Below are 16,433 nucleotides of genomic sequence, written 5' to 3' on the forward strand. Positions count from 1 at the left end.
TTTACCTCCTCTGACATTATAGCTGACACCTTGTTCTGTGCTGTTTACCTCCTCTGACATTATAGCTGACACCTTGTTCTGTGCTGTTTACCTCATCTGACATTATAGCTGACACCTTGTTCTGTGCTGTTTACCTCCTCTGACATTATAGCTGACACCTTGATCTGTGCTGCTTATGTAACAGCATAATTTTAAACCGTCCCCTCGCCCATACCCAGGCGCGAACCAGGGACCTTCTGCACACAACGACAACAGTCACCCTCGAAGCATCGTTACCCATCGCTCCACAAAAGCCACGGCCCTTGCAGAGCAAGGGGAAACACCGCTAACTAAGCTAGCCGTTTCACATCCGTTACACTTACATCATCTGACATCATAGCTGACACCTTGCTTTGTGCTGCTTACCTCATCTGACATCATAGCTGAAACTTTGCTCTGCTTACCTCATCTGACATCATAGCTGACACCTTGCTCTGCTTACCTCATCTGACATCATAGCTTATTCCTTGCTCTGAAACCTTGCTCTGCTTACCTCATCTGACATCATAGCTGATACCTTCCCATAGGGCGGTGCACAATTGGCCCAGCGTAGTCCGGGTTAAGGGAGGGTTTGGCAGGGGTAGAATTTGTTCTTTACTGACTTGCCTAGTAAAAAAAGTAAAGGTTAAATACCTTGCTCTGAAATCTTGTTCTGCTTACCTCATCTGACATGAGGGTGGCGATAGCTCTTCCTATCTCATGATAGGACTTGGCTTTTCCTTTGGGTCCTAAAAGGATGAACAGGAATCTGAGGATGAAAGACCAAAGAGATTACATGATGTCAAACCGTAACAACTCTAGTTTACATTTATATATTAACCTGGTGGGGACAGGGACTTCTGTAAGAGCTCCCAGCATCACAGCCTGCTGTAGACGGACAAATGCCACAAAGGGGGTGTCCAGGAAGTCCACCTCTCCAACGAGAACGTTGGATGCCTCGGCATCTCGGGGAAGCTTCTTCATGAACTTGTTCTTCAGCTGAAAAGGAGAATAACAGAGGACATTTAGTGACATCTTCAGCCTAGCTAACAGAAACCCTAACCCTAAGTACAGTTGAAGTCGGAAGTTTGCATACATCCTAGTCAAATACATTTAAACTCAGTTTTTCACAATTGCTGACATTTAATCCTTGTAAACATTCCCTGTCTTAGGTCAGTTAGGATTCCCACTTTATTTTAAGAATAAAATGTCAGAATAATAGTAGAGAGAATGATTTATTTCATATTTGATTTATTTCATCACATTCCCAGTGGGTCAGAAGTTTACATACTCAATTAGTATTTGGTAGCGTTGCCTTTAAATTTTTTAACTTGGGTCAAATGTTTCGGGTTGCCTTCCACAAGCTCCCCAAAATAAGTTGGGTGAATTTTGGCCCATTCCTCCTGACAGAGCTGGTGTAACTGAGTCAGGTTTGTAGGCCTCCTTTCTCACACAGGCTTTTTCAGTTCTGCCCACAAATTGTCTATAGGATTGAGGTCAGGGTTTTGTGATGGCCACTCCAATACCTTGACTTTGTTGTCCTTAAGCCATTTTGCCACAACTTTGGAAATATGCTTGGGGTCATTGTCCATTTGGAAGACACATTTGCGACCAAGCTTTAACTTCCTGACTGATGTCTTGAGATGTTGTTTCAATATATCCACATAATTTTCCTACCTCATGTTGCAATCTATTTTGTGAAGTGCACCAGTCCCTCCTGCAGCAAAGCACCCCCACAACATGATGCTGCCACCCTTGTGCTTCACAGTTAGGACGGTGTTCTTAGGCTTGCAAGCCTCCTCCTTTTTCCTCCAAACATAATGATGGTCATTATGGCCAAACAGTTCTATTTTTGTTTCATCAGACCAGAGGACATTTCTCCAAAAAGTATGATCTTGTCCCCATGTGCAGTTGCAAACCATAGTCTGGCTTTTTTATGGTGGTTTTGGAGCAGTGGCTTCTTCCTTGCTGAGCGGCCTTTCAGGTTATGTCGATATAGGACGCGTTTTACTGTGGATATAGATACTTTTGTACCTGTTTCCTCCAGCATCTTCACAAGGTCCTTTGTTGTTGTTCTGGAATTGATTTGCACTTTTCGCACCAATGTACGTTCATCTCTAGGAGACAGAACACGTCTCCTTCCTGAGTGTTATAATGGCTGCGTGGTCTCATGGTGTTTATACTTGCGTTCTACTGTTTGTACAGATGAACATGGTACCTTCAGGATTTTGGAAATTGCTCCCAAGGATGAACCAGACTTGTGGAGGTCTACAATTTTTTTTCTGAGGTCTTGGCTGATTTATTTTGATTTTCCCTTGATGTCAAGCAAAGAGGCACTGAGTTTGAAGGCAGGCTTTGAAATACATCCACAAGTACACCTCCGATTGACTCAAATGATGTCAATTAGCCTATAAGAAGCTTATAAAGCCATGACATTTTCTGGAATTTTCCAAGCTGTTTAAAGGCACAGTCAACTTAGTGTATGTAAACTTCTGACCCACTGGAATTGTGATACAGTGAATTATAAGTGAAATAATCTGTCTGTAAACAATTGTTGGAAAAATGACTTGTGTCATGCACAAACTAGATGTCCTAACCAACTTGCCAAAACTATAGTTTGTTAACAAGACATTTGTGGAGTGGTTGAAAAACAAGTTTTAATGACTCCAACCTAAGTGTATGTAAACTTCTGACTTTAACTGTATCAGAGGAGAATGACTAGTAACACCTTCAGCCCAGCTAACAGAAACCCAGGGAGGGAGCTCAACATTAGCTGGGACCCTGATCAGTAAATCACATTCCCACATTCCAGCCAAATAAAAACCAGGAGCATCAGCAGAAGCATAAGCCAGCCTTCCTGTTCCTAGCAGGCCTGGGAAGTTTTACCACCCAGCAATGGAACTGTTCTCTGACAGATGTACCACCCAGCAATGGAACTGTTCTCTGACAGATGTACCACCCAGCAATGGAACTGTTCTCTGACAGATGTACCATCCAGCAATGGAACTGTTCTCCGACAGATGTACCACCCAGCAATGGAACTGTTCTCCGACAGATGTACCACCCAGCATGGAACTGTTCTCTGACAGATGTACCACCCAGCAATGGAACTGTTCTCTGACAGATGTACCACCCAGCATGGAACTGTTCTCTGACAGATGTACCACCCAGCAATGGAACTGTTCTCTGACAGATGTACCACCCAGCATGGAACTGTTCTCTGACAGATGTACCACCCAGCATGGAACTGTTCTCTGACAGATGTACCACCCAGCAATGGAACTGTTCTCCGACAGATGTACCACCCAGCAATGGAACTGTTCTCCGACAGATGTACCACCCAGCATGGAACTGTTCTCTGACAGATGTACCACCCAGCAATGGAACTGTTCTCTGACAGATGTACCACCCAGCATGGAACTGTTCTCTGACAGATGTACCACCCAGCAATGGAACTGTTCTCTGACAGATGTACCACCCAGCATGGAACTGTTCTCTGACAGATGTACCACCCAGCATGGAACTGTTCTCTGACAGATGTACCACCGAGCATGGAATTGTTCTCTGACAGATGTACCACCCAGCAATGGAACTGTTCTCTGACAGATGTACCACCCAGCAATGGAACTGTTCTCTGACAGATGTACCACCCAGCATGGAACTGTTCTCTGACAGATGTACCACCCAGCATGGAACTGTTCTCTGACAGATGTACCACCCAGCATGGAATTGTTCTCTGACAGATGTACCACCCAGCAATGTAACTGTTCTCTGACAGATGTACCACCCAGCAATGGAACTGTTCTCTGACAGATGTACCACCCAGCATGGAACTGTTCTCTGACAGATGTACCACCCAGCATGGAACTGTTCTCTGACAGATGTACCACCCAGCATGGAAGATTGTTCTCTGACAGATGTACCACCCAGGAACAACAGATGTAACTGTTCTCTGACAGATGACCACCCAGCAATGGAACTGTTCTCTGACAGATGTACCACCCAGCATGGAACTGTTCTCTGACAGATGTACCACCCAGCAATGGAACTGTTCTCTGACAGATGTACCACCCAGCATGGAACCTGATGATGACAATACTACTAATAATAATATAACCAGCCAGGGCACAAGTGTAATTATTTGCTGTATTCCGAGAGCGTCTGGTCAGCGGGGTGGTGGCACCGGGATCCTCATCTCTCCCAAGTGGTCATTCTCTCTTTCTCCCCTTACCCATCTATCTATCGCCTCCTTTGAATTCCATGCTGTCACAGTTACTAGCCCTTTCAAGCTTAACATCCTTATCATTTATCGCCCTCCAGGTTCCCTCGGAGAGTTCATCAATGAGCTTGATGCCTTGATAAGCTCCTTTCCTGAGGACGGCTCACCTCTCACAGTTCTGGGCGACTTTAACCTCCCCACGTCTACCTTTGACTCTTTCCTCTCTGCCTCCTTCTTTCCACTCCTCTCCTCTTTTGACCTCACCCTCTCACCTTCCCCCCCTACTCACAAGGCAGGCAATACGCTCGACCTCATCTTTACTAGATGCTGTTCTTCCACTAACCTCATTGCAACTCCCCTCCAAGTCTCCGACCACTGCCTTGTATCCTTTTCCCTCTCGCTCTCATCCAACACCTCCCACACTGCCCCTACTCGGATGGTATCGCGCCGTCCCAATCTTCGCTCTCTCTCCCCCGCTACTCTCTCCTCTTCCATCCTATCATCTCTTCCCTCCGCTCAAACCTTCTCCCACCTATCTCCTGATTCTGCCTCCTCAACCCTCCTCTCCTCCCTCTCTGCATCCCTTGACTCTCTATGTCCCCTATCCTCCAGGCCGGCTCGGTCCTCCCCTCCCGCTCCGTGGCTCGATGACTCATTGCGAGCTCACAGAACAGGGCTCAGGGCAGCCGAGCGGAAATGGAGGAAAACTCGCCTCCCTGCGGACCTGGCATCCTTTCACTCCCTCCTCTCTACATTTTCCTCCTCTGTCTCTGCTGCTAAAGCCACTTTCTACCACGCTAAATTCCAAGCATCTGCCTCTAACCCTAGGAAGCTCTTTGCCACCTTCTCCTCCCTCCTGAATCCTCCTCCCCCCCTCCTCCCTCTCTGCAGATGACTTCGTCAACCATTTTGAAAAGAAGGTCGACGACATCCGATCCTCGTTTGCTAAGTCAAACGACACTGCTGGTTCTGCTCACACTGCCCTACCCTGTGCTCTGACCTCTTTCTCCCCTCTCTCTCCAGATGAAATCTCGCGTCTTGTGACGGCCGGCCGCCCAACAACCTGCCCGCTTGACCCTATCCCCTCCTCTCTTCTCCAGACCATTTCCGGAGACCTTCTCCCTTACCTCACCTCGCTCATCAACTCATCCCTGACCGCTGGCTACGTCCCTTCCGTCTTCAAGAGAGCGAGAGTTGCACCCCTTCTGAAAAAACCTACACTCGATCCCTCCGATGTCAACAATTACAGACCAGTATCCCTTCTTTCTTTTCTCTCCAAAACTCTTGAACGTGCCGTCCTTGGCCAGCTCTCCCGCTATCTCTCTCTGAATGACCTTCTTGATCCAAATCAGTCAGGTTTCAAGACTAGTCATTCAACTGAGACTGCTCTCCTCTGTATCACGGAGGCGCTCCGCACTGCTAAAGCTAACTCTCTCTCCTCTGCTCTCATCCTTCTAGATCTATCGGCTGCCTTCGATACTGTGAACCATCAGATCCTCCTCTCCACCCTCTCCGAGTTGGGCATCTCCGGCGCGGCCCACGCTTGGATTGCGTCCTACCTGACAGGTCGCTCCTACCAGGTGGCGTGGCGAGAATCTGTCTCCTCACCACGCGCTCTCACCACTGGTGTCCCCCAGGGCTCTGTTCTTGGCCCTCTCCTATTCTCGCTATACACCAAGTCACTTGGCTCTGTCATAACCTCACATGGTCTCTCTTATCATTGCTATGCAGACGACACACAATTAATCTTCTCCTTTCCCCCTTCTGATGACCAGGTGGTGAATCGCATCTCTGCATGTCTGGCAGACATATCAGTGTGGATGACCGATCACCACCTCAAGCTGAACCTCGGCAAGACGGAGCTGCTCTTCCTCCCGGGGAAGGACTGCCCGTTCCATGATCTCGCCATCACGGTTGACAACTCCAATGTGTCCTCCTCCCAGAGCGCCAAGAACCTTGGCGTGATCCTGGACAACACCCTGTCGTTCTCAACCAACATCAAGGCGGTGGCCCGTTCCTGTAGGTTCATGCTCTACAACATTCGCAGAGTACGACCCTGCCTCACACAGGAAGCGGCGCAGGTCCTAATCCAGGCACTTGTCATCTCCCGTCTGGATTACTGCAACTCGCTGTTGGCTGGGCTCCCTGCCTGTGCCATTAAAACCCTTCAACTCATCCAGAACGCCGCAGCCCGTCTGGTGTTCAACCTTCCCAAGTTCTCTCACGTCACCCCGCTCCTCCGTTCTCTCCACTGGCTTCCAGTTGAAGCTCGCATCCGCTACAAGACCATGGTGCTTGCCTACGGAGCTGTGAGGGGAACGGCATCTCAGTACCTCCAGGCTCTGATCAGGCCCTACACCCAAACAAGGGCACTGCGTTCATCCACCTCTGGCCTGCTCGCCTCCCTACCACTGAGGAAGTACAGCTCCCGCTCAGCCCAGTCAAAACTGTTCGCTGCCCTGGCCCCCCAATGGTGGAACAAACTCCCTCACGACGCCAGGACAGCGGAGTCAATCACCACCTTCCAGAGACACCTGAAACCCCACCTCTTTAAGGAATACCTAGGATAGGATAAGTAATCCCTCTCACCCCCCCCCTTAAGTTTTAGATGCACTATTGTAAAGTGACTGTTCCACTGGATGTCATAAGGTGAATGCACCAATTTGTAAGTCGCTCTGGATAAGAGCGTCTGCTAAATGACTTAAATGTAAATGTAAATGTCTAAACAAAATCACCAGTGCATGAAGAATTGCAAATAATGAATTGCATAAAAAAATAATGGAAATATATTTATGACAAGATTTAAAAACAGTATTTTGTTCATTGTATCAGACACTGTATTGTCCCCATTCTCAGACAGTCGCTCCCCCGCTGGCCTGGTTTTATCTCCAGATATCGAAAGCCATTGAGCATGTACTTGGTTTGAACATGCACCATTATCAGTTTCTATCTGGTTGCTGGCATCCCATTCATCCATTGACGACAGAATAGCATATTATAATTGTACTTTTATTATGTTACTATGCACTGCCAGGAATCCCAGTTCCACAATAAATGTTTGTGTTGTTCGATAAAGTCCATAATTTATGTCCAAATGCCTCTTTTTTGTTTCCGCATTTAGTTCACAAACCAAATTCATGAGGCGCAATCACCAGGTCCAGACGAAAAGGCAAAAAGTTCCGTTACAGTCCGTAGAAACATGTCAAACGATGTATAGAATCAATCTTTAGGAGGTTTTTAACATAAATCTTCACAGTAGAAGCCTCAAAAAAGGTTCTAAAGACTGTTGACATCTAAGTGAAAGCATTAGGAAGTGCAATATGACCCCATAGACACTGTGTATTCGATAGGCAATGACTTAAAAAACTACAAACCTCAAATTTCCCAGTTCCTGGTTGGATTTTTTCTCAGGTTTTTGCCTGCCATATGAGTTATGTTATATTCACAGACATCATTCAAACAGGTTTAGAAACTTCAGAGTGTTTCTATCCAAATATTTACTATGGGCACCTTTTTATCCAAGCTACTCAATACTGCCCCCCAGTCCCAAATAAGTTTTTAAGCTTCTGTGATTTCCTTTCCAAAAATGTCTGAACGCTTGGATAGTGATCAGTGTAATTAATAAAGCAAGCATCATAGAGTACCCATAACACACTCTGTAATAAACCTTCGAACCTGGAGAAATACCATGTAACATGTTAACAACTGAAGCTGTGATACATCACCACGTAACATGTTAACAACTGAAGCTGTGGTACATCACCACGTAACATGTTAACAACTGAAGCTGTGGTACATCACCACGTAACATGTTAACAACTGAAGCTGTGGTACATCACCACGTAACATGTTAACAACTGAAGCTGTGGTACATCACCACGTAACATGTTAACAACTGAAGCTGTGGTACATCACCACGTAACATGTTAACAACTGAAGCTGTGGTAGATCACCACGTAACATGTTAACAACTGAAGCTGTGGTACATCACCACGTAACATGTTAACAACTGAAGCTGTGGTACATCACCACGTAACATGTTAACAACTGAAGCTGTGGTACATCACCACGTAACATGTTAACAACTGAAGCTGTGGTACATCACCACGTAACATATTAACAACTGAAGCTGTGGTACATCACCACGTAACATGTTAACAACTGAAGCTGTGGTACATCACCACGTAACATGTTAACAACTGAAGCTGTGGTACATCACCACGTAACATGTTAACAACTGAAGCTGTGGTACATCACCACGTAACATGTTAACAACTGAAGCTGTGGTACATCACCACGTAACATGTTAACAACTGAAGCTGTGGTACATCACCACGTAACATGTTAACAACTGAAGCTGTGGTACATCACCACGTAACATGTTAACAACTGAAGCTGTGGTACATCACCACGTAACATGTTAACAACTGAAGCTGTGGTACATCACCACGTAACATGTTAACAACTGAAGCTGTGGTACATCACCACGTAACATGTTAACAACTGAAGCTGTGGTACATCACCACGTAACATGTTAACAACTGAAGCTGTGGTACATCACCACGTAACATGTTAACAACTGAAGCTGTGGTACATCACCACGTAACATGTTAACAACTGAAGCTGTGGTACATCACCACGTAACATGTTAACAACTGAAGCTGTGGTACATCACCACGTAACATGTTAACAACTGAAGCTGTGGTACATCACCACGTAACATGTTAACAACTGAAGCTGTGGTACATCACCACGTAACATGTTAACAACTGAAGCTGTGGTACATCACCACGTAACATGTTAACAACTGAAGCTGTGGTACATCACCACGTAACATGTTAACAACTGAAGCTGTGGTACATCACCACGTAACATGTTAACAACTGAAGCTGTGGTACATCACCACGTAACATGTTAACAACTGAAGCTGTGGTACATCACCACGTAACATGTTAACAACTGAAGCTGTGGTACATCACCACGTAACATGTTAACAACTGAAGCTGTGGTACATCACCACGTAACATGTTAACAACTGAAGCTGTGGTACATCACCATGTAACAGCAGAACACTTGTAGAACATTTGAAGCAGTTCTACAATCCTTATCTTGTTAGTCTTTCTCCACTACTGCATTCTGCCACAGTAATTCTTACCAAATTACTACGAATCTGAATCTGGTTGGCAGTTCCCAATTAACTGGAAGCAGTTTAGTTGGTTTAGATCAAAACATCATGGCAACTCATTACAAAAACACTGTGACGCAAAAAGAGCCTCTTAATTCAGTGAGATTCCAAATCTAGGAGACATTCTGGCATGTTTCTGAATGACCTCATCTCTAACTCTAACCCCTCTCCCCAATCGCAGAGAAGCATGTTGTCTTCAGTCTTGGCAGCAGGTTGTCGGGGGTGATTAAACTGAGGTATTAAAGTTGATTAAACCACTGGCCTGATCTTATCTCGGTGTAACACAATCTAGATCAGGTCCAGTAAGCAACATTTAAAATTCCACTTCCCTTTCCACTTTCTGTCCCATCAAACCGCATTATTAAATTACAATATATTAGCTATAAACTCAGCATAAAAAGAAACATCCTCTCACTGTCAACTGTGTGTATTTTCAGCAAACTTAACATGTGTAAATATTTGTATGTGTAACGGCGTTCTACGTTTGTAGAAAGAGAGTCGGACCGAAATGCAGCGTGGTGGTTACTCATGACTTGCGGTTGATATATTATCGATTACATATTTTAAAAACAACCTGAGGATTGATTATAAAAACGTTTGACATGTTTCTGTGGACATTATGGAAACTATTTGGAATTTTCATCTGAGTTGTCGTGACCACTCTTTCCTGTGGATTTCTGAACATAACACGCCAAACAAACGGAGGTATTTTGGATATAAAAATCATCTTTATGTAACAAAAGGAACATTTGTTGTGTAACTGGGAGTCTCATGAGTGAAAACATCCGAAGATCTTAGAGCTCCCCCTCTATACTGCCCCCGTTGGAGAAAGTGCGAGCCCATAGTAAACTGAAAATATTTTTTCCCAAAATTGCTAATATATGCATATAAAAATTATTATTGAATAGAAAACTCTAAAGTTTCTAAAACCGTTTAAATTATGTCTGTATGTAAAGCAGGACTCTCAGGGCAGCCTTTCTCCCAAACTCTCTCTTGTGAAGAGAAAAGTTGGGTCAACTTTGACGTCATGGCCCCCACCCTTCCCAGGCAGCTACCGATCCAGGAACAGTCTCTCTTCAGCGCGATGTCTGCTTTCAAATGGCACGTTCATTGTGAGAATCCCACGAGCCCTGCACGTTTGGCGGGCGAAATTGCTCGTGTCCCTCTGAAAAACATACACTCTATTGCGCGCGGCCGATTTGGAGTACGTCTTTTTCCATGATCCAGCATTTGAAGCCAGTTTGTCTGTTAGCGCTGCTCTTTGTTCTACATGCTAAAAACATCATAAAGCTCGATTTTGCATATCGTTTGACCAGTTTAATCGACATATAATATGTAAATTGGAAGTTTTGATGCGCAAGAGTGCTGGACCAGAAGTAATTTTTGACTCATTTCAACTGAAGCTGTTAGCATATGCTAATACAGGGACACACAACCTGAAACCAAACGATGTATTAGGTAAGTATGACTCCTTCTACGTCTTCTGATGGAAGAACATCAAAGGTAAGGGAATATTTATGTGGTTATTTGGGGTTTCTGTGGACTCCAAACGTAGAGGAGACATACTGCTAATATCTGAGCGCCGACTCATAGTATAGCCCAGTGAACGATGTCTGTAACGTTAAAAATAAATGTAATACAGCAGTTGCATTAAGAAGAAGTGTATCTTTGTAAATATATGTAGAACATGTATATTTAGTCATGTTTATTGCTTGTTATCTGACGTTATCTGTCGGAGCTATCATCATTTCTCCGGACATTTGAGTAGCATTTTTTTTTAAATGTCGTCAACCGAGATTTATGGATATAAATGGCATATTATTCAAAAACAATTTAATGTACTGTGTAACATGTAATATTACTGTCATCTGATGAAGATTTTCAAAAGGTTAGTGAATTACTTATTTTTTAATCCTACTTTTAAATTGTATTTTTTCTGGGACAAAATGGCCGCCGCTTGCCTTTTGTTTCGGTGGTGATCTAATATAAATATGTGCTATGTTTTCGCCGTAAAACATTTTATAAATCTGACTTGCTGGGTAGATAAACAAGGTGTTTATCTTTCATTTGAGCCATTGGACTTGTTAATGTGTGGAGGTTAAATATTTTTAGGAATATTTTTGCATTCCATGCGCCACCTTCCAGCTGAACGTGGTGGGGGGGGGGGGTGTTCCCAAATTGGAACCCTAGTCCCCTTCTGTTTAATGAAGAAAGTGACACATGAAATAACTTCTACAAATACAAAACAACAAACGGAACGTGAAATCTAATTACAGCCTATCTGGTGAAACTACACAGAGACAGGAACAAACACCCACGAAATACACAGCGAAACCCAGGCTACCTAAATACGGTTCCCAATCAGAGACAACGAGAATCACCTGACTCTGATTGAGAACCGCCTCAGGCAGCCAAGCCCATACAACACCCCTACTCAGCCGCAATCCCAATAATACAAAAACCCCAATACGAAATACAACAACATAAACCCATGTCACACCCTGGCCTGACCAAATAATTAAAGAAAACACAAAATACTAAGACCAAGGCGTGACAGTATGAACATAACAAGATCAACAACTGAGACATAAACTGAACAAGTTCCACAGACATGTGACTAAAATAAATGGAATAATGTGTCCCTGAACAATGGGAGGGTTCAAATCCAAAGTAACAGTCAGTATCTGGTGTGGCCACCAGCTGCATTAAGTACTGCAGTGCATCTCCTCTTTATGGACTGCACTAGATTTGTCAGTTCTTGCTGTGAGATGTTACCCCACTCTTCCACCAAGACACCTGCAAGTTCCCGGACATTTCTGTGGGATTGGCCCTAGCCCTCATCCTCCGATCCAACAGTTCCCAGATGTGCTCAGTGGGATTGAGATCCAGGCTCTTTGCTGGCCATGGCAGAACACTGACAATCCTGTCTTGCATGAAATCACGCACAGAACGAGCAGTATGGCTGGTGGCATTGCCATGCTGGAGGGTCATGTCAGGATGAGCCTGCAGGAAATGTACCACATGAGGGAAGAGGACGTCTTCCCTGTAATGCACAGCGTTGAGATTGCCTGCAATGACAACAAGCTCAGTCCGATGATGCTGTGACACACCGCCCCAGACAATAATGGACCCCCCCACCTCCATATCGATCCCGCTCCAGAGTACAGGCCTCGGTGTAAGGCTCATTCCTTCGACGATAAATGCGAGTCTGACCATCACCCCTTGTGAGACAAAACCGCGACTCGTCAGTGAAGAGCACTTTTTGCCAGTTCTGTCTGGTCCAGCGACGGTGGGTTTGTGCCCATAGCCGACGTTGTTGCCGGTGATGTCTGGTGAGGACCTGCCTTACAACAGGCCTACAAGCCCTCAGTCCAGCCTCTCTCGACCTATTGCGAACAGTCTGCGCACTGATGGTGGGATTGTGCGTTCCTGGTGTAACACGGGCAGTTGTTGTTGCCATACTGTACCTGTTCCGCAGTTGTGATGTTCAGGTGTACCGATCCTGTGCAGGTGTTGTTACACTTGGTCTGCCACTGCGAGGACAATCAGCTGTCCGTCCTGGCCCCCTGTAGCGCTGTCTTAGGCATCTCACATTGCAAATTATTGCCCTAGCCACATCTGCAGTCCTCATGCCTCCTTGCAGCATGCCTAAGGCACGTTCACGCAGATGAGCAGGGATCCTGGGCATCTTTCTTTTGGTGTTTTTCAGAGTCAGTAGAATGGCCTCTTTAGTGTCCTAAGTTTTCATAACTGTGACCTTAATTGCCTACCGTCTGTAAGCTGTTAATGTCTCAACGACCGTTCCACAGGTGCATGTTCATTAATTGTTTATGTTTCATTGAACAAGCACGGGAAACAGTGTTTAAACCCTTTACAATGAAGATCTGTGAAGTTATTTGGATTTTTACTAATTATCTTTTAAAGACAGGGTTCTGAAAAAGGTACTTTTCTTTTTTTGCTTATTTCTACATGTGGGTCATTCGGTGTCTTAATCTCTTAAATGACAGCATTAATCTGTGGGACCCTGTCTAACCTGCCACCCAACAGTCACTACTGTTTCTGTCTGCCATCACACACTGTTAACTGACATCCAGCCATTCGAGAGGGAGGGAGGAAGGGAGGGACCTCTAAAGAACAGTGTGGGTAAGGAGAAAGTGAGGTCAAGGAGAGGTCAATGTGAGGTCAAGGAGGAATGTCCATATGTCCTTATCTATATCTGATCTGTCGTCATGTCCTGCCCAATAGCTGACCTATAGCTGACCTGTCCACATGTCCTGTCCTATAGCTGACCTGTCCACATGTCCTGTTCCATAGCTGATCGATCCAAATTTTCTGTCCTATAGCTGACCTGTCCAAGAGTCCTGTTCCATAGCTGATCTATCCATATGTCCTGTCCTATAGCTGACCTTTAGTTGATCTGTCCACATGCCCTGTCCCTTAGATGGCATATTGCTGACCTGTCCACATGTCCTGTCCTATAGCTGACCTGTCCACATGTCCTGTTCCATAGCTGATCGATCCAAATTTCCTGTCCTATAGCTGACCTGTCCAAGAGTCCTGTTCCATAGCTGATCTATCCATATGTCCTGTCCTATAGCTGACCTTTAGTTGATCTGTCCACATGCCCTGTCCCTTAGATGGCATATTGCTGACCTGTCCACAAGTCCCATCCTACAGCTGATGCGGACACATGTCCAATAGCTAATCTGGCCACAAGTCCTTTCCAGTAGCTGAACTGACGACATGTCCTGTCCTAAAACTGACCTGTCCTCAAGTCCTGTTCCATAGCTGATCTATCCACATGCCCTGACCTGCCACAAGCCATGGTCCATAGCTGATCTATCCACATGTCCTGACCTGTCCTCAAGTCCTGTTCCATAGCTGATCTATCCACAAGTCCTGTTCCATAGCTGATCTATCCACATGTCCTGACCTGTCCTCAAGTCCTGTTCCATAGCTGATCTATCCACAAGTCCTGTTCCATAGCTGATCTATCCACATGTCCTGACCTGTCCTCAAGTCCTGTTCAATAGCTGATCTATCCACAAGTCCTGTTCCATAGCTGATCTATCCACAAGTCCTGTTCCATAGCTGATCTATCCACAAGTCCTGTTCCATAGCTGATCTATCCACATTTCCTGTCCTATAGATGACATATAGCTGCTCTATAGCTGACCTGTCCACATGCCCTGTCCTAGAGATTGGATATATATCTGCTCTATAGCTGACCTGTCCCCATGCCCTGTCCTAGAGATGGCATATAGCTGCTCTATAGCTGACCTGTCCACAAGTCCTGACCTATAGCTGACCTGTCCACATGCCCTGTCCCATAGATGACATATAGCTGCTCTATAGCTGACCTGTCCACATGCCCTGTCCTATAGATGGCATATAGCTGCTCTATAGCTGACCTGTCCACATGCCCTGTCCTATAGATGACATATAGCTGCTCTATAGCTGACCTGTCCACAAGTCCTGACCTATAGCTGACCTGTCCACAAGTCCTGACCTACAGCTGACCTGGCCACATGTCCTGACCTATAGCTGACCTGTCCACATGTCCTGACCTATAGCTGACCTGTTCACAATTCTAACCTATAGCTGACCTGTCCACAAGTCCTGACCTATAGCTGACCTGTCCACAAGTCCTGACCTATAGCTGATGTGGACACATGTCCTACAGCTGATTTGGCCACAAGTCTTCTCCAATAGCTGAACTGATAATGTGCCCTGTACTCACATGTCCTGTCCTATAGCTGACCTGTCCACAAGTACTGTTCAATAGCCGATGTATTTACCTGTCCTGTCCTATAGATGACCTGTCCACAAGTAGTGTTCAATAGATGACCTTTTCACAAGTCCCATCCTATAGCTGATCTGGCCACAAGTCCTTTCCAATATTTGAACTGACGACCTGTCCTGTCCTAAACCTGACCTAAACCTGACCTGGCACAGGTCCTGTTCCATATCTGACCTATCCACAAGTCCTGTCCTATAGCTGACCTGTCCACAAGTCCTGTCCTATAACTGACCTGTCCACATGTCCTGTCCTATAGCTGACCTGTCCACATGTCCTGTCCTGCCACAAGCCATGTTCCATAGCTGATCTATTCACATGTCCTGACCTGTCCTCAAGTCCTATTCCATAGCTGATCTATCCACATGTCCTGACCTGTCCACAAGTCCTGTTCCATAGCTGATCTATCCACATGTCCTGACCTGTCCTCAAGTCCTGTTCCATAGCTGATCTATCCACATGTCCTGACCTGTCCTCAAGTCCTATTCCATAGCTGATCTATCCACATGTCCTGACCTGTCCACAAGTCATGTTCCATAGCTGATCTATCCACATGTCCTGACCTGTCCTCAAGTCCTGTTCCATAGCTGATCTATCCACATGTCCTGACCTGTCCTCAAGTCCTGTTCCATAGCTGATCTATTCACATGTCCTGACCTGTCCTCAAGTCCTATTCCATAGCTGATCTATCCACATGTCCTGACCTGTCCTCAAGTCCTATTCCATAGCTGATCTATCCACATGTTCTGTCCTATAGATGACCTTCAGTTGAACTGTCCACATGCCCTGTTCAATAGCTGATCTATCAACATTTCCTGTCCTAGAGATGGCATATAGCTGCTCTATAGCTGACCTGTCCCCATGCCCTGTCCTATAGATGGCATATAGCTGCTCTATAGCTGACCTGTCCGCATGCCCTGCAGTTGAGATGGCATATAGCTGCTCTATAGCTGACCTGTCCCCATGCCCTGTCCTAGAGATGGCATATAGCTGCTCTATAGCTGACCTGTCCACATGCCCTGTCCTAGAGATGGCATATAGCTGCTCTATAGCTGACCTGTCCACATACCCTGTCCTAGAGATGGCATATAGCTTCTCAATATCGCTGACCTGTCCCCATGCCCTGTCTCATAGATGACATATAGCTGCTCTATAGCTGACCTGTCCACATGCCCTGTCCCATAGATGACATATAGCTGCTCTATAGCTGACCT

At 45.5% G+C, this 16,433-nt stretch overlaps 1 protein-coding gene across 1 annotated transcript in view; it reads right to left on the reverse strand.

Moving 5' to 3' along the window:
- The window catches only part of slc4a4a (solute carrier family 4 member 4a), a 533,895-nt gene that overhangs the window by 327,891 nt on the left and 189,571 nt on the right, over positions 1-16,433 (reverse strand). Inside the window, 2 exon segments of the mRNA XM_046348253.1 lie at positions 700-787; positions 860-1,017. Coding sequence (XP_046204209.1) covers positions 700-787; positions 860-1,017 — 246 coding nt within the window.

The sequence above is a fragment of the Oncorhynchus gorbuscha genome, linkage group LG04 (genome assembly GCF_021184085.1).
Source record: "Oncorhynchus gorbuscha isolate QuinsamMale2020 ecotype Even-year linkage group LG04, OgorEven_v1.0, whole genome shotgun sequence".
NCBI classification, from domain to species: Eukaryota; Metazoa; Chordata; class Actinopteri; order Salmoniformes; family Salmonidae; genus Oncorhynchus; species Oncorhynchus gorbuscha.